General features: G+C 40.2%; 1 protein-coding gene across 1 annotated transcript in view; it reads right to left on the bottom strand.

Annotated features, from left to right (window-relative positions):
• The window catches only part of LANCL2 (LanC like glutathione S-transferase 2), a 57,591-nt gene extending 33,866 nt beyond the window's left edge, over positions 1-23,725 (bottom strand). Inside the window, exon 1 of the mRNA XM_047095842.1 lies at positions 23,137-23,725. Within this exon, the coding sequence (XP_046951798.1) occupies positions 23,137-23,340 (204 nt within the window). The 5' untranslated portion in view covers positions 23,341-23,725. The remainder of the gene's footprint in view (positions 1-23,136) is intronic.
• Positions 23,726-24,568: the final 843 nt, after the last annotated feature.

Raw genomic sequence — 24,568 nt, 5'->3', positions numbered from 1 at the left:
TCTCTGATGATTTTTGAAAAATCTACTGCTACACAAATTGCTGAGGTATATTAAGATACGTGATTATGGTCATGGGGTTTTCTATTTATTCCTTTATTTATTTATTGCTTTCATGTATTTTGTAGTTCTGTTGTTAGACATAGACAAATTTATGACTGTATGTCCTCCTGACAGAGTGACTTGTTATCCTAATGAAATGTCCCTCTCTGGGACTATAGAGAAAATGTTTTTGTGTTATTGCACAGTTAGGGCTTTCAGGGCAAATTTTACTGAAATTTGGGGTTCTGAACCAAAAGTAAACTTTAGGAATTAAGTTACAATTGAATACATTGTGAGGACTCCAGAGAGGTTTACTTAATCCCAGAGGTATGTGTTTACATTTCTGGGGGCTGTATGTATTTCTGAGTAGTAAAACTGAAGACCAGTGGGCTTATCTTTTCATTGAGAGATTTATTTACACCCCCCCCCCCCGCCAAAGACTTAGATATTTGCAATGAAACTCTCTCAGAAGAACGGAAGAAGTTTCCTCTATTCCATTTGTAAAAAGCAGAGAAAAATTATTTCTTTTTTTAATATTTGCCTACAATACATAGACTGTGTGTGGAGGACATCTGACCTGGCTTCACTGTGTTGTCCCACAGGCAAGACCTGAGACACGTGCAACCACTCACTGGCTATAGTCTGTCTGATAAATAATAAATCTCTGATCCAGAAACCTCTTGTGTACATTGAGGAAAAAATTAATTGATAAATAGTAAAAATCTAAATGAGGGTGAGATCGGCATCACTGCAGCATTGGGCACACCTTATTTCTGTCCTGCAATAATAAAAATAAATCCACAAACATAAGCGCTTCTGTGTGAGTTGTGGAACCCAGCGCCTTGCACCACGGGACCCACAGTGGGTTTAGCTCACCGGTCTACCAGATATCAGTACTGGCTGTAGAACCTACATGAGACTGTGAATTGGTTCCCACCCCTCTCAGATGTGATCTGGGAGTGCATGCAGAACAGTGAGTTAAGCAATCACTTTCAGATCATAAAGCCTTTGGGGGAAGTCCTGATTTCCAGAGGAAAAGTTCCAACATCCATTAGAGGAAAAAAAACAAGTTTGTAGGCACTAGATTGGGTAAGACCTTGTCTTTATCAACATCACCCCTTCTTGAAGGTGGTATAGCACAGGGCTAAATAGATGGCCTGTATTTTCTCCCACAGGGAAAAGGGAGAGCCTGGGCATGAATGAATGCCCAGTTTTCAAATTTGTGCAGGACTCTGCTGAAGAGACTCATTTTTCTCTCACAGCACCCAGAGCATCACTTAGAGAGCTCCATGAATGGGGAGAGGAGGCAAATCAGGGCTGTAGTATATAAGATTCTCAGAGAGCATAAAAGGGATATAGTTCCTGCTGATGTATGTGTTCCAGACTCCATCAGGTTCATGAAAAATCAAGGAAACATGACATACCCAAAAGATCACAATCATCTTCCAAAAACCAAACCCAAACAAAGACATGAAAATGTATGATTTACCCGATAAAGAATTCAAAAAAGCTGTTTTAAGGAAACTCAATGAGTACAAGAAAATACAGAAAGAAAATTTAAGGAAATCAGGAAAAGAACACATGACCAAAATGAGAAATTTAACAAAGAGATAGAAATCATAGAAAAGAATCAATGATAAACTCTGGAGTTGAAGAATTTAATGGAATAGAATCACAACAGAGAGAATCAAAAGCAGAGTAGACCAAACAGAAGATAGAATGAGTTAGAGGACAGGCACTTTGAAACACCCAGTCTGAAGACAAAAAAAGAAAAACAAATTAGAGAGTGAAGAAAGCCTATGTGATCTATAGTACACTTATAAAACAAAACAAAACAAAAACAAATTTCTGAATCAGTTCCACAAAGAGAAGAGATGAGGGAACAGAAAGCTTAAAGAAATGATGGCAAAGAACTTCCAGATTCTGGGAAAAGATTTAGACATAATAAATAGATCACCCCATTATTTTCATTCAAAATGTCCTTGTCTAAGACACATCACAATAGAAACATCAAAAATCAAACTGTAGAGTGCTGACAGCACTGACTCCATCTTGTTCATATTCACTTGGGGGCTACATATCTAGACCCCTTGAAAATTAATATGCATACCTTGGAAAAGACCACCAAGGCCAGGATGGGGAGAGGCTTGCTTTGGCCTCCCATGAATCTGTTAGAGATAACATAGTCTTGCCCCTTCCTGGTGGCACAGGGGTGCCATAATATCTAATTAAAGATTATTTGCAAATTAGATACATGCAAACGCCTTTGAGATGCATGTAAACCCTTCAATCTCACTACATTGCCCTCTTGTGTGTCCTCTCATTCTATAAAATCTGTGGATTAATGTCTTGACTTTGCATAGAATAACTACAAAGCAACTGGATCATCTATGGCCTGATCCCCCCATCAGTAAGTTCCCCTGAATAAAACACTGTGTAAACCAAAAGAAGTTGCCTTCTTTGTTTCTCAGTCTCAAAGTGCCTTCTCCATTTGGAGGATACTTTATTGTCCCTCTCCCACCTTCTAACACAACAACAAAAAAAGAGAGAAACCTAAAGGTAGCAAGAGTAGAGATTATATATAACCTACAAAGGAACTTCAGTGGGGGTATCAGTGAATTTCTCAGCAGAAATTGTACAGGCTAAGACTAGGATGATATATTCAAAGTGCCAAAAGAAAAAAATAACTGCAAACCAAAACCAAAACAAACAAACAAACAACCCCCCCCCCCCAAAAAAAAAACTTTCTGGCAAAATTATCCTTCAAGAATGAAGGAAAATAAAGACTTTCCCAAACAAACAAAAGCTGAGGGAATTCATCACCACTGGACCTGCCTAATGAGAAGGGCTGAAAGGAGTTCTTCCAGCTGGAATGAAGGGAAGCTAACTAGTAACATGAAAATATAGGGCTGCCTGGGTGGCTCAGTCGGTTAAGTGTCCAATTCTTGATTTTGGCTCAGGTCATGATCTCACAGTTTGTGATTCGGGCCCCATGTTAGACTCTGCACTGACCTCATGGAGCCTGCTTTGGATTCTCTGTCTCCCTCTCTCTCTGATCCTCCCCCACTTGCCCTCTCTCACAATTAAATATTTAAAAACCAAAAATAAAAAAAAAATACGAAAATATAAAACACACTGATAAAGGCAGACATGCAGTCAAATTCAGAAAACTCTAATACTATAATATGATAGTGTGTTACCCATTTTACTATAAAGGTCAGAACAAGAGTAGCAAAAATAAGTATTACTAGTATAATTTGCTAATGAATACACAATATAAAAAGAGACAAATCATCACTAAAAAGCATAAAAGGAGGAGAGTAAAAGGGTGGCGATTTCATGTGAGATTGAGGCTAAGCTGTTATCAGTGTAAAAGAGACTATTAGATCTATAAGATGTTTTAGGTAAGTCTCATAGTAACCACAAAACAAAAAATTATAGTGGATTCACAAAAGTTAAAAAGCATACAACAGTGACAAATCACAAATCGACAAAGGAATGCAGCAAGAGAGGCAAAAAGGAAAAAGACAACTACAAAACAGGCAGAAAGCTATTAAAAAGATGGTGCCAATAAGTCCTTATGTGTCAATAATTACTGTACATGTAAGTGGACTGAACTTTTTAAACCAAAAGGCAAAGAGTATCTTGATGGGTAAAAAAAAAACCCAAACAACAAGACCAAACCTGAAAGAGACTCACTTCAGCATTAAGGACACACATAGGCTTAAAGTGAAGGGATGGAAAAAGATATTCCATGCAAGGGGAAACCAAAGGACAAGGGTGGCTATATCAGAAAAAAATAAGAAAAGAACAGACTAAGTAAAAAACAGTAACATGAAACAAAGGTCATTGTATAAAGATAAAGGGACCAATTCTTCAAGGAGACATAATAATTGAAAATATATACACACTCAACATGAGAGCACCTAATACATTAAGCAAATATAATCAGATCCGCAGGGAGAAGTAAACAATACAAGAAAAAAGTGGAGTTTAATATACACTTTTTAAGAATGAATAGATCATCCCAACAGAAAATCAACAAGCAAACATTGGATTTAGACAATATGTTAAACCAAATGGACCTGACATATAGAAGACATTCCATTAGACAATAACCAAATACACATTCTTCTCAAGTGCACACATATCATTCTTCAAGGATAGATCATATCTTCATACAATCACAAACAAGTGTTACCAAATCTAGAAGACTGAAATCATACCAATTATCTTTACTGGCAAAGTTATAAAAGCGGAAATCAATAAGAAGAAACTGGAAAATCTACATATATGTGAAAATTAAACAATGCACCCCTCAATAATGAAAGGGTCAAAGAAGAAATCGAAAGGACATTAAAAAAGTAACTTGAAACAAATGAAAATTGAAACACACATACTTAAATTATGGGATGCTGCAAAAGCAATTCTAAAAGGGAGGTTTATATGGATAATATTTATATAGATAATTTCTATATTAAGAAAAAAATGATTTTTTAGAAAGTTTATTTATTTATGTTGAGAAAGAGCATGAGCAGGGTAGGAGAAGAGAGAGAGAGGATCCAAGCAGACTCCACGATGTCAGTGTGGAGCCCAGTGGGGTGTTTGAACTCACCAACTGTGAGAGCCATGACCTGAGCCTAAATCAAGAGTCAAGTACTTTACCAACTGAGCCACCCAGGCATCCCAGGAAAAATTAAGATCTTAAATAAATAACCTAACTCTACATCTCAAGAACCAGAAAAAGAATAAACCAAGCCCAACATTAGCAGAAGGAGAAAAATAATAATTATCAAAGCAAAAGTACATGAAATAGAGACCAGAGGAAAAGTAGAAAAAAATTAACAAAACTAAGACCTCATATTGCAGAAAGAAGAAAAAATTGACAAATCTTTAGCCAGTCTGAAAAAAAAGGAAGACTCAAATAAATAAAAACAAAATGAGGGGCACCTGGGTGGTTCAGTCGGTTAAGCATCCAACTCTTGATTTTGGCTCAGGTCATGATCTCACAGTTCCTGGGTTCAAGCCATGCATTGGCATCTGTGCCGAGAGTGCAGAGTCTGCTTGGGATTCTCTCTCTCTCTCTGCCCCTCTCTCACACATGTGTGTGCTCTCTCTCTCTCTCTCTCTCTCAAAATAAGTAAACTTAAAAAAAAATAAAAACAGGAATGAAAGATGAGACATTACAAGTGATACCAAAGAATGTAAAGAATCATGGGAGACTTCTATGAACAGTTGTATGTCAACAGAATTGATAACCTAGAAGCAATGGATAAATTCCTAGAAACATACAGCTAAGGCCAAATCAGAAAGAAATGGAAAATATGAACAGAGCAATACAGGGGCAAGGAGATTCAATGTGCAATCAAAAGACTTCCCAAGAAGAATTCCTCAAATGAGATGATGAATTCTACCAAACACTTCAAGCAAAATTAACCATTCTTTTTTTTTCTCAAAATCTTCTAAAATTAAAGAGGAGGGAATACTCCAAATGCATTGTACAAGACCAACACTGCCAAAGCCAGATAAGGAACACTGTAAGAAAACTACACATCAATATCCCTGATGAACATGGATGCAAAATTTTCAGTAAAATATTAGCAAACTGAATTCAAAAACACATTAAAAAGACACTATACCAGGATCAGGTGAGCTTTATTCCTGGGATGCAAGGATGATTCATCAATAAATGCGATACACCACATTAACAGAACAAAAGATAAAAAATCATATGATCCCCTCAACAGATTTAAAAAAATACAATTGACCCTTCCTTGATTTCATGATTAAACTCTGAACAAATTGGAAATAGAAAGAACACACCTTAACATAATAAAGGTGTATACAACAAGGCTATAGCTAACATCACACTTAAAGATGAAAGGTTGAAAGCTTTTCCTCTAAGATCAGGACCAAGACAAAGGTGCACACTCTAACCACTCTTAATCAGGATAGTAATGGAAGTCCTAGCTAGGGCAGTTAGGGCAAGATAAAGAATTAAAAGGCATCCAAATCAGAAAGGAGAAAGTAAAACTGTCTACATTTCCAGATGACATCATCTTATATACAGAAAATCCTAAAAACACAGCCAAAAAATTGAGGGAAGTAATCAACAAATTCGGTAAAGTTGCAGGATATAAAACTAACATACAGAAATCAACTGTGCTTATATATACTAACAAAACAGTTTAAAAAGAAGCAAAGAAAACAATTCTATCACAATAGCACCAAATACAATAAAATACTTAGGAATAAATTTTGCCAAGGAGGTGGACTATAAGACTATGAGACTATATAACTCTGAAATGAAAGAAACTGAAGACAAACAAATGAAAAGAGATCCTGTGTTCATGAACCAGAAGAATTAATATGTTACTGCTGTTAATGAATATGCCAACAAGAATGGCTGATTCTCCATCTAACTGTCTGAAGACCTTTTAACTACAAGTTATTAGCTTGAACTTCATGAGACTTGTGCTTTGGCTTTTACTGTGAATCAAAGGGATACAGAATAATTTGCATGACAAGAAAAAGACTGGAGAAGCACCTGTTTGATACCCGGTATGGCACTACCCATAAGATGGTACCCAGTCCAGGTCAATTTCCCATACTCTTCTTCCCTACCATCAGAATTCTGATTATATTCAGGGCAGCAATGCATCCAGCCCCAGAAGAGCTACTTGCTTTTCTAGGCTGCCTTAGGACCAGGGGCAGACACATGACATAGTTCTGACCAATGAGGCATAAGTACAAGTCTTCTAGGACCTCTTAGAAGGTTCTTCTCTTTCCTGATGAAAGAGAAGGATACAGCTGGCACTCCCTTCTTTTTTTTCCCTTTTCCCTGCTATAAAATTAGACATGCAGTCTGGAGCTGTAGCAGCCATCTTCTACTAAACACAAAGAAGATGAGAGAAACACCAAAATGATCTCATAAATCCAGGCCCTGATCTTGTCGAAATAAGTCAACACCAATAGTTGTGTACTTCCAGACCTGCTATATGGGAAAAATAAGCTGATTAAGATACTTCCAAAATTGAGACTTCTGTTTATTGTAGCTGAATGCAGGCCGAACTCATATTTATATACAGTCTTGGCTCTGCTATAATAACCTTATCCCAAAGTATATGCTTTATTCCTCATAAATGCCACTGGAATGTAGCTCTAAGACTTATTATTATTTAATCCCTACTAATACTTGCCAAAATTTCACTGTAAAAATTTGTCTGCCTCTGCTTTGAGGTGGCTTTTCTAGTTCTTTATTTTCTCTTCCTCATAAAAGAAACTTCTAATTTGTTTATATGAGAACCACACTCTTATAAACAAAGAAGAAAATTTATTATGCCAGAATTCTGTTTGCATGTGATAAAGATTACCATACCAGGAGAATTTTTAACTGGCTCATCTCAGTTAATAGCAGTATTATATAAAGATAATTAACAATTACTGAGCACTTATAACATGACTGGCACTAAGTGCTTTACATGATATTTCAATTACTCTTCACATCACCAAACGCTTTTCTGTTTTTAGGTGAGAAAACTGAGGCTTACCCAAAGTCACAAGACTCTTGGGGCTCTGACTCTATGGTCTAATTTCAAAGTTCCTGGGCTTCCCCATGCTGTGTAATTATTGTGAAATCTTTGATTCTATATGTACAGTTTACCATTAGATTTTCAAAAGACTTAACAGCCTTCCCTCAAACACACCATATGAATACAATACATATCGGCCACATAATATAGAAAAAGCAGGAGTAATTAAAGAATTTTGGAGGTTTTACCTCTGATCAGAGACTGCTTTTTAGTAATTGCATTGCAATCAGAAGAAAATGTTCTTTTCCTACATAATAGGCAATGTTCCCCAACAAGGATGCTCCAAAATGTTATAAAGCAAAACTATATTGGAAGAGGTATTAATTACTGGCTATAACAGAACTTGTCAGGTGTCACTGCACTCGTGTGCAATGCATGTTATAATGAGATTTATTTTTCTTCTTCACAATGTTTTTCATGGTAATAAATCTTGGAATTAGGATAAGACAGCTCTATTCAGAGAAAGAAAAGAATAAGACAGGTAAACATAAAGACACTGTGTGGTATTTCAGCATGCAAATTACCCCAGATACAGGCTTGATAAAAGTTTAAGGAAATTAAACTCCTTTTTAGGCATGATATTTTCTACATTACCTCACAAGAATTAAGGGGAATAATTTCTGTTCTATTATGTCATTCCCTAAAACATGAACATATGCACATATTCTGCACCTCTCTGTCTCTACTCTAGATTTTACACAACCTGTGGGTTCAGTTCAGAAAGTTCATAAGCTATGTTCTGTGTTGCATTTGGGGGAAAAAAAAAGTAGATATAAATTTTACAAATATTATAGGTGATTAGAATGGATTAACATTAAAAAAAAAACCTCTTACTGAAGATAAAGGCCCAGATTTTCTTGAATCATGGTATAAAGCATAATTGATGTGTTAACTAAACATATGATAAAATACCCAACATTGTGTCTCTTTCTGTAACCGTCAGATACCTATAAAACATTTGAGGGAGCAGTTAAAATGGAGTAGTAAGGGTCCCTGGGTTTGTCTGGTCCCTTGAACACAGCTAGATCAACATCAAACCATTTTGAACACCTAGGAATTCAATCTGAGGATTAACAGACCAATCTGCATAATTTGAGGGAGAGCACATGGCAGGTACATGATGTGGAGAGGTAAACTGGGGGACAGAAGAGCCAAGGTGCCACAGAAGGGAGGGAGCCGCTGTCATAAAGAAGAGAAAGACAGAGGGGGAGAGAGAGCAGCACATTGGGTTGGTGCAAGAAAGCACACCCCCTGAAAGCAGCTAGAAAGAGTGAAAACACACGGGACTGCACAAGAAAACTGTTCCCCAAAACTATGGATAGGGGAAAAAGGAGAGAGTTTCAGTCCTGCCAGCATTTTATACACAGCGGAGAGCAGAGTCTGAAGTTTCAGAGGTCAGCCCCTGGTGGTGCTCCATCGAGGAATGAGGGCAGAGCCCGTGGGGCGAACAGCGTGGTCTAAGGATTCCCAGGGTCGCCAGGAAGAAGTGATTCACCTATTCGGAGTGCAGTTGGTACAGGTGACCCAGCCTTTCCATGGGCAAAAGACCTGGTGGGCACCATCAAGCCACCACACTCAACTCTATAGGAATAGAGAGATGCCAGCTGAAGGCAACAAACACTGGCACCAATTGTGTGTTGTGATTTCCCATAAACTCTGAGCTGCTGCCACCGCGTGGTGGCGCAACCCTTTCTGGAGAACAATCTGGCCCTGGCCAGGGCAAGATGCTCCCCCCAGAAGATCAGTGTGCATTACTACCTCGGGGGGGTCTCTGAAGTGTGGGGTTTTGAAACACAGCTGTGCCTGATATAAAACTCTGGAGAGAGGCGCCACATGGTAGGCAGATAGCTCACAGAGAGGGAGAGGCAGGGAGCTGATGGAAGTAAGGGACACAGGGGAGTAATTGGTCACGTGCCTGTGACAGCAAGAACTTCCCACTCTGGAGACTACACAGTGGGTTGAAACCATTTTCACCATTGGCCCACCGACACTGATCAACCCCAGGGAGCTAAACACCACCATCAAGTGGAGAATGGAACCATTCCACCAAGCCCTGCCCCCTGTGCCTTCAAAACACACCTCCACTAGGGCAAGTTGGTCTGAGAATCAGAGCAGCAGATTCTCCCAGAGAATCTCTCCTCTCCCAGAGATCAGCACAAATCCCTTCCATGTGCTTAGTCAACCGATAATAGACTGCTGCAAAGTTTCAGCTCTAGGAGAAACTGGATCTAGCTTCATTTGGATCTTTTCCTTTGTTCGTTTTTTTTTGTGGTTGTTGCCTCTGTTTTTGTTGTTTTTCTTTTGTTTCTTGGATTCAGAAAGAGCAAGATTTTTTACTTAATTTTGTTTTTATATTATTTTATTGCTTTTTATTTTTATATCGTAATTGTTAAATTTTTCTCTCTATTTTCTATCAAGCTTCTCTTAATTAACAAGCAGACAAAAACACACCTAGGATCTAGCTTCCTTTATTTGATTTTTTTCAACATTTTAATTTTTATTTCATTCTATTATTAATACTATTATTATTATTCTTGTTTTTTCTTCTTCTAAAATGACAAGACAGAGGAATTTGCCTCAAAAGAAAGAACAGGAAGAAATGGTGGTGAGGGATTTCATAAATAAGACATCTGAACTAGAATTTAAAACAACAATTATAAGGATACTAGCTGGGCATGAAAAAAAGCATAGAAGACACCAGGGAATCCCTTTCTGCACAGATAAAAGAACTAAAATCCAGTCAGGGCAGAATTAACAATGCTATAAATGAGATGTAAACCCAAATGGAGTCCATAAAAATAAGAATGCACAAGGCAGAGGAGCGAATTAGCGACAGAGAAGATAAAATGATGGAAAGCAATGAAGCTGAAGAGAAGAGAGAAACAAAGGTCAGGAATCATGAAGACAGACTTAGGGAACTCGGCAATTATTAAAATGTATTAATATTCATATCATTAAAGCCCCAAAGTATGAAGAAAGAGAAAAAAGGGAAGAATGTTTATGTGAGCAAATTATAGCTGAAAATGGGGAAAGACACAGACATCAAAATCCCAGAAGCACAGAGAACTCCCATTAAATTATACAAAAATTGGCCATAATGAAGACATATCATGGTTAAATTCACAAAATGCAAAAAGAATCATGAAAGCAGCAAAGGGAACCCAAAAGTTCCCCATTGCAAGAACCCATTGTTAACCCATAAGGGAAAACAATCAGGTTCCCAGCAGGTCTGTCCACAGAAACTTGGCAGGCCAGAAAGGAGTGGCAACATATATTCAAAGTGCTGAATGGGAAAAATATGCAGCAAAGAATACTCTATCCAGCAATGTTGTCATTCAAAACAGAAGGAGACGTAAAGAGTTCCCCCCGCCTCCCCCCACACACATACACAAAAACTAAAAGAGTTTCTGACCACTAAGCCAGCGCTGCAAGAAATTTTAAGTGGGACTCTTAAGTAGAGGAAAAAACAAAAGCAAAAACAAAAAAACAAAACCAGAAGTAACAAAAGCGAGAAAGGACCAGAGAGCAGCACCACCAGAGACACCAACTCTACAGGTAACAAAATACCATGGCACTAAACTTCTATCTTTCAATAATCACTCTGAAGGTAAATGGACTAAATGCTCCAATCAAAAGACATTGGGTATCAGAAAGGATAAAAAAAAAAAAAAAAAAGATCCATCTATATATTGCCTACAAGAGACTCATTTTAGACCAAAATATACCTACAGATGGAAAATGAAGGGATGAAGATCATGCTAATGGAAACCAAAAGAAAGCTGGGGTGGCAATACTTACATCAGACAAACTAGATTTTATTTTATTTTTAATTTTTTTTTAACATTTATTCATTTTTGAGAGACAGACTGTGAGTGGGCGAGGGGCAGAGAGAGAGGCAGACACAAAATCCAAAGCAGGCTACAGGCAGGCTTTGAGCTGTCAGCACTGAGACCGACATGGGGCTTGAACCCACGAACCATGAGATTATGACCTGAGCCAAAGTTGGATGCTTAAGCTACTGAGCCACCCAGGCGCCCCCAGACAAACTAGATTTTAAAACAAACACTGAAATAAGAGATGAAGAAGGGCATTATATCATAATTAAGGGGTCTATTCAAAGGGAAGAACTAAAAATTGTAAGCATTTATGACCCAACTTGGAAGCACCCAAATATATATATCAATTAATCCCAAACATAAAGAAATTCATTGATAACAATACCATAATAGTAGGACACTTCAATACCCCACTTATAGCGATGGAAAGGTCATCTGAGCAGAAGAACAACAAGGAAACAATGGCTTTAAATGACACAGTAGACCAGATGGACTTAACAGATATATTCAGAACATTTCATCTTAAAGCAGAATACACATCATCTTGAGTGCACATGGAACATGCTCCACAACTGATCACATACTGGGTCACAAATCAGCCATCAACAAGTACAAAAAGATTCAGATCATAATATGCATATTTTCAGACCACAATGCTATGAAACTTGAAGTCAACCACAGGAAAAATTTTGGAAATCCTCAAATACATGGAGGTTAAAGCACTACCTACTAAAGAATGAATGGGCTATGCAGGAAATTAAAGAAGAAATTAAAAAATACATGAAGGAAAGGAAATGAAAACACGACAGTCCAAAACCTTTGGGATGCAGCAAAGGCAGTCCTAAGAGGAAAGTACATTGCAATTCGGGCCTATCTCAAGAAGCAAGATACATCCCAAATAAGCAACCTAACCTTAAAGCTAAAGGATCTAGAAAAGGAGCAGCAAATAAAGACTAAAGCCAGCAGAAGTGGGGAAATAATAAAGAATACAGAATTAAATGATAAAGAAACAACAACAACAAAATGCTAGAACAGACCATAGAATCTAGACCTGGTTCTTTGAAAGAATTAAAAAAATCTATAAACCCCCAGCCAGACTTATAAAAAAAAAAAAAAAAAAAAGAGAGCGAGAGAAAGGACCCAAATAGATAAAATTACAAATGAAAGAAGAGAGATCACAACTAATACCAGAGAAATGCAAACACTTAGAGAATACTATGAAAAGTATATGTCAAAAAACTGGGAAATCTGGAAGAAATGGACAAATTCCTAGAAACTCCCTAACTCCCAAAACTCAAACAGGAAGAAAAACAAAATTTGAACAGACCCATAACCAGTATAGAAATTAAATCAATAACCAAAAATCTCCCAAAAAACAAGACTCTTGGGCCAGATGGCTTCCCAGGGGGGGATTCCACCAGGCATTTAAAGAAGAGTTAATGCCTATACTTCTCAAACTGTTCCAAAGAATAGAAATGGAAGGAAAACTTCTAAACTCATTCTACAAAGCCAGCATTATTACCTTGATTCCAAAACCAGACAAAGACCCCACTAAAATGGAGAAATACAGGCCAATATCCATGATAAACCTAGATGCAAAAATTCTCAACAAGATACTAGAAAACAAAATTCAACAGTACTTTAAAGGAATTCTTCACCATAATCAAGTGAGATTTATTCCTGGGCTGCAGGGCTGGTTCAGTATTCACAAATCAATCAAGGTGCTACACCACTTTAATAAAAGAAATGATAAGAACCATATGAACCTCTCAATAGATGCAGATAAAGCATTTGACAAAATACAGCATCCTTTCTTGATAAAAACCCTCAAGAAAGTAGGGACAGAAGTAACATACCTCAACATCATAAAAGCCATATATGAAAGGCCCACAGCTAATGTCATCTTCAATGGGGAATAAGTGAGAGCTTTCCCCTAAGGTGAGGAACACAATAGAGATGTCCACTCTCAGCACTGTGATTCAACACACTACTGGAAATCCTAGCCTCAGCAATGAGACAATAAAAAAGAAATAAAAGGCATACAAATCAGCAAGGAAAAGTCAAACTTTCACCATTCACAGACGACATGGAAAACCCCAAAGACCCCACCAAGGACTTCAGCAAAGTCGCAGGATATAAAATCAACGTACAAAATTTGGTTGCATATCTACACACCAATAATGAAGCAGCAGAAAGAGTAATAAAGGAATCAATCCCATTCACAATTGCACCAAAAACATAAGACACCTAGGAATAAAAGTAACCAAAGAGGTAAACGATCTACACACTGAAAACTACAGAAAGCTTATGAAGCAAACTGAAGAGGACACAAAGAAATGGAAAAACATTCCATGCTCATGGTTTAGAAGAACAAACATTGTTAAAATGTCTATACTACCCAAAGCAATCGACACACTCAATGCAATCACCATCAAAATAACACCAGCATCCTTCACGGTGCTACAAAAACAATCCTAAAATTTGTATGGAACCAGAAAAGACCCCAAATTGACAAAGTAATTTTTGAAAAAGAAAACCAAAACTCAAAGCTTCACAATGCCAGACTTCAAGGTATATTACAAAGCTGTAATCATCAAGATATATGATACTGACACAAAAACAGACACATAGATCAATAGAACACAACAGAGTTCAATGAATGGACCCACAAATGTATGGCCAACTAATCTTCAACAAGTTGGATGCAGGAAAGAGCATCCAGTGGAAAAAAGGCAGACTTCAACAATGGTGCTGTGAAAACTAGACGGCAATATGCAGAAGAATGAAACTGGACCACTTTCTTACACCATACCCAAAAATAAATTCAAAATGGATGAAAGACCTAAATGTGAGACAGGAAACCATCAAAGTCCTAGAGGAGAACACAGGCAGCAACCTCTTTGACTTTGGCCAGAGCAACTTCTTACTAGACACATCCCCAAAGGCAAGGGAAATCAAAGCAAACATGAACTATTGGGGCCTCATCAAGATAAAAACCTTCTGCACAGCAAAGGAAACAATCAATAAAACTAAAAGGCAACTGATGGAATTGGAGAAGATATTTGCAAATGACAATTCTGATAAAGGACAGTATCCAAAATCTATAAAGAACTTATCAAACTCAACACACAAAAACCAAATAACCCGGTGAAGAAACGGGCAAAAGATATGAATAGACACTTTTCCAAAGAAGACATCCAGATGGCCAACAAACACATGAAAAGATACTCAACATCACTCATCATCCAGGAAATACAAATCAAAACCATGATCAGATACCACCTCACACCTGTCAGAATGGTTAAAATAACAACTCAAGAAACAACAGATGTTGGTAAGGATGCAAAGAAAGAGGAACCTTTTTGCACTGTTGGTGGGAATGCAAACTGGTGTAGCCACTCTAGGAAACATTATAGAGGTTCCATAAGAAAATAGAAATCCCCCTACAATCCAGCAATTGCACTATTAGGTATTTACCAAAGGATACAAAAATACAGATTCAAAGAGGTAGATGCACCCTAATGTTCATAGCAGCATTATCAACAATAGCCAAACTATGGAGAGAGCCCTAATGTCCATCGACTGATGAACGGATAAGGAAGATGTGGTATATATACACAATGGAACATTACTCAGCCATCAAAAAGAATGAAGTCTTGCCACTTGTAATGACGTGGATGGAGCTGGAATATATTATGCTAAGTGAAGTAAGTCAATAAGAGAAAGATCAATACCATGATTTTACTCACATGTGGTATTTCAGAAATGAACCAGATGCACATATGGGAAGGGGGAACAAAAGAGAAGAGAGGGAAATAAACCACAAAAAACTCTTAACTATAGAGAACAAACTATGGGTTGACGGAGGGAGGTGGGTAGAAGATAGGGGGGTTGATGGGGGATGGGTACTCAGGAGGGCACTTGTGATGAGCACTGTATGCGTGATGAGAATTCTACTCCTAAAACCAATATTGCAATGCCTGTTAACTAAAATTTAAATAAAAAGTAAAGTTGAGAAAAAGAAGCAGAAACACGATATGGATTATTAGCAAATGTTGAGCTTAGTATTATTCAGTTATTCTTTTGAAAAATAAATAATCATTGTTTTCTGTGTGCCAGGCACTGTTACTGGGCCAAAAGGTGAATAAGACTGGGTTCCTACTCTCCAGAGCTCTTGGTCTAATGAGACAGACATAAAGATAATTATGATGCTACATAATAAATGTCTGTGTGTGTGTCTGTGTGTGTGTGGAGAGACAGAGACAAAGAGAGAGAGAGAGGAAGAGAGATTTCATACATAGTTACAGCCTGGAGCTTCTAGGAAAATGATACATCTTAGAAAACCATCTTCAACTCACCCTTCAGGAATTCACTATGGCTATTCTTAAATCCTTGCTTCTGAAGGTAGGCAAGTGTATAGCCAGAGTGTTCAGAAGGGTGAAGAGGAGATGGAAAGGCATTAACAACCCCTGTGAGACTGGAGGAGACCTTTCTTTGGTTAGGGGGTATCATTAGTGGGGCACTTTGTAGGGTAGAAGTCCATGAAAGCTTGTTCCTCCAATGGAAAACAAAAACAAAAACCACTGCTGAGCCTCCTTTGCATAGCTGTGTGCAGAAAGTTTCCTAAGCTCCATTAAAAGAATGTATGTCCTCTAAGTCCATTAGTACCCTTTCATCAGTCATTGTCACTGTCATCGACACAACCCTACAGGTAAGATATAATTATTACCCCTATTTTGCAGATGACAAATATGAGGCACAGGGAGAGAGGTAAAGTAATTTGCCAAAAGTGATACAAACAATAAGTGGTAGAATTGGAATCTCAACCCAGGTAGCCAGCTCTAGATTCCAAACTTTTAACCAATATGCTAAGGACTTTTATGATAGGCAAAACAGCCCCAAAGACATCTATGCCCCAATCCCTGGAACCTGAAACAAGTCTAAGACTTTAGGGAGAGTATCCAGGTAGAGCCAGTCTAATCACACAAACCTCTAAAAGCAAGAACTTTTGGGGCGCCTGGGTGGCTCAGTCGGTTAAGCAGCTGACTTCGGCTCAGGTCGTGATCTCGCGGTCCGTGAGTTCGAGTCCCGCGTCAGGCTCTGTGCTGACCGCTCAGAGCCTGGAGCCTGTTTCAGATTTTGTGTCTCCCTCTCTCTCTGACCCTCCCCCGTTCATGCTCTGTCTCTCTCTGTCTCAAAAATAAATAAACGTTTAAAAGCAAGAACTTTCTCTGTGTAGAGTCGGAAGGATGTGGGAGAAGGTGAAGAAGACAGGGGAGACCTGACATGTGAGAGGTGACAAGGGGCCACAAGGAGAGCATGAGAAAGAATCAGGCAGCATCAAGGAGCAAAGAGCAGCCCCTGGAAGGCAAGAGCAGGGAAATAAGGACCAGAGTGCTACCCCCACAAGTTCTTCAAGTTTGGGCTCACAGCCTGAATGAGACCAGAAGCATTTCATCCCCAGAGCTGCCGGAAAGGGAGGCGGCCGTGCTGACACCTTGATTTTGGCCTCGTGAAACTCGAAGCAGGTAACCAGCTGAGCCACACTGTTCCCAGTTCTGCCTCACAACTGTGAGCAAATAAATAGGTGGTGTTTTAAGCTGCTAAACTTGCAATAATTTATGGCAGCAATAGAGAAATAACACAACTTACTTAGTTAACCCTTTGAATGGCTTGGGTGTGGCCAAGTAACAAAGATTCCTATGACAAATGAAATAAAGCTTCACAGAGAAGGTAGCATCTACCATGAGTCTTCTAGAAGGATGAGTTTGCCATGTGAAAAGTACAGGGGAAGGCACTCTATGCTGCAGTACAAAGAGGAAACAAAAAAGATGTTTAGGTGAAAGACATGGTATTTTCTGAAAAAAACAAGTAGTCCTGTATGAAAAGTAAGGAATATGTAATAATTTTCTTTCTAAAATATTTGTTTTTTCTATATTTTTAAAAAAAGTTTATTTTGAGAGCGAGGGAGGGGTGGAGAGAAAGGGAGAGAGAGAGAATCCCAAGCAGTCTCCACACTGTCAGCACAGAGCCCAGTGTGGGGCTTGAACCCAGGAACCCAGAGATCATGACCTGAGCGGAAGTCAGACACTCAACTGCCGGAGCCACCCACGCGGCCCTTTTCTGTACTTTCTGATGAAAGTTGTGTTTGAGGAAATAACAGAAATCTGTAAAGAAATCATGATCTTTAAATAGAAAAGTGAAATGTAAATAGGTGTTTAAATGGGGCACTTGGGTGGCTCAGTTGGTAAAATGTCTTGATTTCACATCAGATCATGATCCCAGGGTCCTGGGATTGAGCTCCAGATTGAACTCTTGGAATCTGCTTGAGATTCTCTTCTCTCTCTGCCTCTCCCCGGCTCTGCATGCTCTCTCTCTCTAAAACAAACAAACAAACAAACAAACAAACAAACAAACAAAAACCATGCACATATAAAGGAATCCTAAAAAACATAAGGTAAGCTTTCAAGTTATGCATGAACCAAACTGCTGAATATGAATAAGGCTTTAAATACAGCAGGAGTGGGGTGCCTGGCAGTTGGCTAAGCATCCGACTTTTTTTATTAAATTTTTTTTTTAATGTTTGTTTATTTTTGAGAGAGAGAGAGAGCACAAGCGGGGGACGGGTAGAGAGAGAGGGTGGGACAGAGGATCCAAAGTGGGCTCTGTGCTGAGAGCAGGAACCATGAGATCATGACCTGAGCAGAAGTCAGATGCCTAACTGACTGAGCCACCCAAGTGCCCCAAGTTCATATTTTAAAAAATTCAACAAAACTGTAGAGCGGTGCTCCTCCCAAGCAAAAGGCATACTAATGCTCTAGCCTGGGGACCTGTTACATGCAGTTTCTGGATCATTGGATGGCAACCTGAATGATAGATATCAAGAGACTGACCTAGCCATCCAACTATATTATCTTCAGTTTGCTTCTTTATATCAGGGAGAAGATTTTCAACTAAGATGGAAATCAGAAGAGTCTTATGTTCTAGATTTAGAGCTGTGTCTTTGGAATGTTTAGTAAATTCTTCCACAGTGGCTCCAAAATATTTTTCCTTCCCTCTGGGTACATAGTTTCATTTTAGCTTAGGGGAGGTCTCAAAAAAAAAAAAAGTTTCAGGTTCTGAATATCAGCTTCCATTTGGCCAACTGCTGACCATAGAGCTACTTAAAAAAAAAAAATCCTTTCAGGTATCTTGTCAGGTTTCAGTTGGGATTCTGAAAGTAAATATTTCTGATTGTATTGAGAAACCCCTTGGATGCAAGAAGCATCCCAAATTGGGTGCAAAGGACACTAACCTCCCAAGATCTGGAGCCATTCCCAAAGATAGCCCAAGGAAGAACTCAGACAACTTCTCTGAAAGCCAGCAACACGTGGTGGGACCCCAGCCACAAATGGAGTTCAGCACACATTTCTGTGCAGCCGTATTTTTGGAGCACCCCACCTGACAGCTGAACCGCCTACACACACAAGGACATGTGTGCTCCAGGCAGGCAGATACCCAAGCCAAGTTCTCAGGACACAAAAAGAGAAAAATAAGAAGGCAATAGCTGTCCCTTGGAGAGAAAGGATCAATAACCAGTGGGTACCTGAAAGCCAATTCATGACTCACATTCAGGGATATAATTTTGACAAATGTTTTTTCCTGCCAACTTGAATTTGGAAAGGAAAGGACAACATAAAATTGACCTTCCTCTCCAGACCCGGAACCACAGGTAGAGATCTGGGAGAGCTGACTAGTAAGAATCTCACGTTTTGCCAGCTTCTGACGGTTTTCTCAGGATCTGTAGGCTCTGGAGAGGATATCCTAGTGGGTCTCATCCTAGTCCTCAAACTTTGGAGGAGAAATAATTTTCCCTGTACCCTCTAAGGCATGTGCTTGGCTGACACCCTTTTTCTCTATGGCAACTTATAAATGGATAAGCTTATCTAGGATGGTTAAAAGTTCTCGATTGTGGCCACTGTAATTCAAGATTGTTTTTGATAAGGTTAAGGTTTTAAGCCTGAGTCTTAAAACAAAATTTTACTCATCTGAACTCTCACATGGGACCCAGTTCAGTTTTAAATCAGACCCCACCCAACCCCAGACCCAGTCTGGTTGTTGAATTGGATTGAGTCTGGAAAAAGAAATGTTTAAGTAAAGTCAGAAGCTTCATAATGCAAAAGCTGCAGAGCTAGGATCCAAGGAGGGACTCAGCGGCGACCTCCAGAGGCAATGAGAAAGCAGCCACAGGGGCTCAACAGGTACTTTTGCCTGGTTGGTCGTTCACTGCACCTGGGACCCATAGGTGGGGGGGAGGGACCTTGAGGTCCCTCTTCTGACACCAGAACTGATAAAAAGATAAACTGAGGCATATTAAAAATTTATTTAAGGACAAATCAGTTTGAATTGGACAGCACCAAACCAGAAGTGGTTAGGAGCTCTCTGCTGACAGGAGCCAGGGGAGAGACAGAAGCAAAGGACGGAAATTATTCGACTGGCTGTAGCTTAAGCCTACTTTGCTGTCTGTGATTGGTTATCCTTAGCGTTTTGATTTTGTAACCGTGGGGTATTTATTGACTTAGATCTTGGTTTGCTTATGTAGACCACCAGGGCATGAGAGCCACCCCAGTGTGTAATGGCCTCCTTGTTTAATTAATTTAACAGCACAGATTTGACAGATTAAGGAGAGAGCTGCATGCACAGGGACTTACAAGAAACTACGTTAAGAGACTGGCGAGGGGTAAAATATGACTAGAGAGGAGGGAGCCTGAATAACCCTGGGTGGTAATGAGGCTGAAGAGGTAGACTGGAGCCAATTCTGAAGGATTTGACAGATCCTAAGAATTTGAAAGCTTTCTCAGCAGAGAAAAAAGGAAGATAAAGAACACTCTTACATGGTATCTATAATTTGACATAATCTTGAGCTGTTGGAAATGTTTTATTTTATAATTCTTTATACAATTTTCTGGTTTTGTTTTAAAGTGTATGCTTTTTTACTTCCGAAATTTGTTTAACCTCATAGCGTATTAGGGAAAAATAAGGAAATCAGCACTTCTCAATTGTCCAGAGAAATATAATGCTTTTTTTCTTGATTCTAAATGGACTAAAGTGGGGGTTAGGGAGGGAGTATACTCTAGAGCTTTTCTCCTCAAAGTGGGATCTGTGAACCCAAACATCTGCATTCCCTGGAAGCTTGTTAAAAATGCAGATTCTACCCTCTACCTAGTGAACCAGAAGAAGCAAACTGAAGATAATATAGCTGGATGGCTAGGTCAGCCTCTTGATATCATTCAGGTTGCAATCCAATTCTTTGAGGAATTAAAAACGACTGTACTTCTCTTACAAAATAAGGCTTTACAGAAAAGCAATGTAGCTCTCGAACCCATTCAAAGTCCATCTATCCTTTTTACCAATCCCAGAACTCACCTTATTCATCTCAAAAGTCTTGCAGATACAGTAAAAGATCTGGACTTAGGAAACATATGCCCTTTGCAGACATTTATATCCTTTCTCTGTGCCTTTGAGATGCAAATGTTCTACAAGATCTTTAGGAACCCCGAACCATAAGATCTGTTTTGCCTTCCTGTATTTTTATGTATGTCTATACATGTATGTTAACGATGGGGTGTTTTTTTTTTTTTTAAGCTACAAATGTTACAGCCAAAACTAATTTGAAAAGAGCTTTATTTAATTAGCGTAACGAAAAATAAGTGCTTACATAAATTAAGTATACTCTCAGAAACACAGAAACGAATCCAAATGGTTTTCAAATTCACATGATCTAGGATAGTCTTCGGTAAACAGAAGCCAGTTAAACTTTGTTGGTTCAATTAAAATAGGCATGTCTTAAGGGTTACTGAAACCAGTTAAAAGCATAAAGTTGAACAAAAATCAAAATGGCTGCACTAATGCTTCAGTAAAGCTCGATTTTAAAGTAACCTTTTTCATCTCTTCTGCAAAGCTCCCTTCCTCCATTCTTAAGGACTTTTGTTTCCGGAACCTGGTACCACCCTAAAGGCAAGAGGTAGGAGGCTGGCAGCACCCAATTCCAGTCAAAACCTGCTAGATCCTGTATTTTCCTATAAACCTCCCCCACCCCAGCCCTTTTCTGTGGGGGACTTGCAGTTTTTAAAGGCCTTAGCCTGTTGCAGCCTCATTTGCCCAGCAATGTAACAAACTATTTTCCTTCTTTATTCTCCAACTCTGTCTTCATGTTACATATTACAGCACAGAGGTCAGTTCTCGACATTCTCAGCATTAAATATAATGCAGACATAAAGCTTTTATTCTATCTGGGTGCACTAGTCATAAGGTCATGTTATCTCTTATAAAATTTGTCAGCCAGAAAAACAACTTCATATGAAGGCTACCTATTTAATGTCTCATGAAATTCTCATTAATAAGTTACACATAATTATTAACAACAGGTAAATTAAAATCTCTGATGTGGTTTGGAGTGTTGGGATTTGGAGCTGACAGCTAAGAAAGAATTCTTAGATGCCTTCAGTACAAAAAGGTGGTTTTACTGAAGCACGGGGACAGGACCCTTGGGCAGAAAGAGCTGCACTGTGCTTGTGAGGGGTGACTGATAATATGCTTGGGAGTTGGGGGAGGTAAAGGAAGTTTCCAAAAGGACTTTCACCTGCTAAAGAAGAATCACAGGATCCTGGAGGCCTAGCTATTGTCAAGCTAAAGTTGTTTTTCCCTCTACCTAGCATTAAGACAGGTGGGAGTTCCTGGAAGAATGTCAGACTCTGCCTTTCTCAAGTATCTGTCAATGGGCTGCAGGTTAAATGGAAATTTAATTTTATCTACAGTTCCTTTGCCTGTTTCCCACATCATGTCTAGATCATTTCCAAATAAAATTCTGAGGCACTGATTACTGAACATACGTTCAGCTACTTTTGGCTTCTTATTAAAGGAACTAAAGCTATTTAAGTTCATTGGTAAACAGGTGTGCCACACTGAAAAATTTACTGTAAGGATGAATATACTTCTAGAAATCGTGAAATTCATAGAATAGCCAATTTGCAGAATACCTGTGGAACAAGCAATCCGTAATTGTTTACTTCTTAGTTTTTACTAGAAATAAAGGTTTCCAAGGATTAAGAATTCTCTAGTCAATACATGTCCTTAAAACAAATAGAAATAACAAGGTTAAAAGGAAACAACAGTGTATTAAAAGTGGGCTAAGAAAAAACACAATGTATTTCTTTGGATAAGGAAAAATATGAAGAACACGTCTTTTGTTAAAGAAAAAAAAAGTGCAACTGTGTCCTCAAGCAAAAGGACTGGTTGTTCCAGAATAAGAGATAAAAGCTGAGTGGACAGAAAGTTGTGAAAAAGGATTCTTGGTTTTCTGTGTGGGCAAGCTGGCTAAGGCTGGCAAGACTTTTCAGTTTTGAAGCATGAGTTTTAATATCAAAAGTGGTGCCTATCAAAGGGAACGTGGCTAACAAAACAAAACCCACAGCCCTCCCTCCCGGAAGCAGCGCAGCTTCGTAAGACAGAAAGCGCCCACGAGACAGTCGCCTCCGATCTCTGCGCCCTCCCAGGTTGGGACTCTCGCGCGGGCGCTGAGCGGTGACGTCACACGGGGGCGGGGAGGGGCGGATGGACTCTACCATCGGCGGGATTCCCCCCCTACCTGGCGCGGCCCAAGGCCCGGGCGAGGCCAGCTGCCGACTCACCTTTCCATCGTTGTGAAAAGGGAGGCCGAGCTCGTCGGCGGTGGGCTGGGGGCGAGCGCAGCCTGTGTCCTCGGCTGCTCCGGCGGCGAACACCGCCGAGGCCGCGGCCTCGTAGTCCGGGAAGGGGTTGGTGAACGCCCGCTCCTCCATCTCCGCTTCCCCGCCCAGATGGAACTTCAGTCTCTTTGACATGGTCTCGCCCATCTCCGCCGCGCGCCCGGTGCCCCACCACTGGGGCCGCGCGGCACGGCGTGCGGGCGGGGACAAACCTCCTGCCGAGGCGCTTCGCTTCGAGCCACGCTCTGGGAGCCGGGAGTGCTCGCGCCGCCGCCTCTCCCCGGGACTTAGCGCGGCGGAAAGCGAGGGCTTTCTTTACGAAGGCCGCCAGCTGCGAGCACCGGCAGGGCTTCGGGGCGGGCTGGAGCCTCTCCGAGGGGCCTGCCTCGGAGCGGGTGGCTGGCACATCTGGCGGCAGCCGGTGTGCTCCACGTGGTGCCCCCGCCCCCCCTGGACGCCGCCCGGGCCGCCCAGCCCCGGCCGCGCGGGCTCCGGTGAAAGTTGCCCGGCGGGGAGCACTAAAGCCGGGCCCTCCGCTGCTCCAGGCGGCCGAGTCCGCTCACGTCTGACCGCGCGGTCTCTTCGCCGCCGCCGTCCGCTCCCAGCCCGCGGCCCGCACAGCCGGTCCGAGGAGACGCTCGCGGCAGAGGCCGGAGCCCCCGGGCTCTCTGGAAGCGCTCCCGGGATCGCCGCTCCGGCTCCTCTTCTGCGGCCGAGCCCGTCTCACGATTTTCTAGAGAAAGCCGAACGGCCGCGCGGGGTACTTTCCCGCAGGAAAAACCTGTAGAGAATAATTCGCTGTCATTCAAGGTGTGTGCGGGTTGCAGAACAGGGAAGGCGCGTCCCTGGACGCGCCATCATCAATCTGCATTTTCACCAGCCGAGCGGTGCCTCTGGTGTCCTCGGCCCCTGGTGCGCCAGCCTCGCGAGCAGCAGCAGCTCTTTGATAATAAGGGGGAAAAAATTGTTCCAAAGAAAAGAATTTCAAAACAGCCTAAAACACTGCAAGGATAGTGTCTCCCAGGGGCAGGGGGGGAAACAGTCCCTCCTATTCATCACAGTTGGGAGGGGGGTGTCTGGAGGAGGAGCCACAGGCCTTTTTTTTTTTTTTTTTTTTTCCTTTTCACGTTTTATTTCAGTCCCACTGTTTTGAATAAACATATCTTTGGTGACAAGAAGTAATGTGGAAGCATACTTAATCATCTAAATATTTAATTGGCCCGAAAGATTCCTCCAATATTAATTGCCCAGGAACAGAATATAATAAAAGGACACAAGCGAATATATGTTGCCTTTATATAATCCAAATATGATTAAAAACAGTCTGTTGGTTCTCATTGTTCTTGTTACTTTCATTATTTGGGACCATATAGAT

Source organism: Lynx rufus, unplaced genomic scaffold (assembly GCF_022079265.1).
Source record: "Lynx rufus isolate CCGP_SWC_20201006 ecotype Redwood Valley unplaced genomic scaffold, mLynRuf1.p SCAF_4, whole genome shotgun sequence".
Taxonomy (NCBI): domain Eukaryota; kingdom Metazoa; phylum Chordata; class Mammalia; order Carnivora; family Felidae; genus Lynx; species Lynx rufus.
Note: the sequence above shows the minus strand (reverse complement) of the source record. Positions and strands in the feature narration are given on the sequence as shown.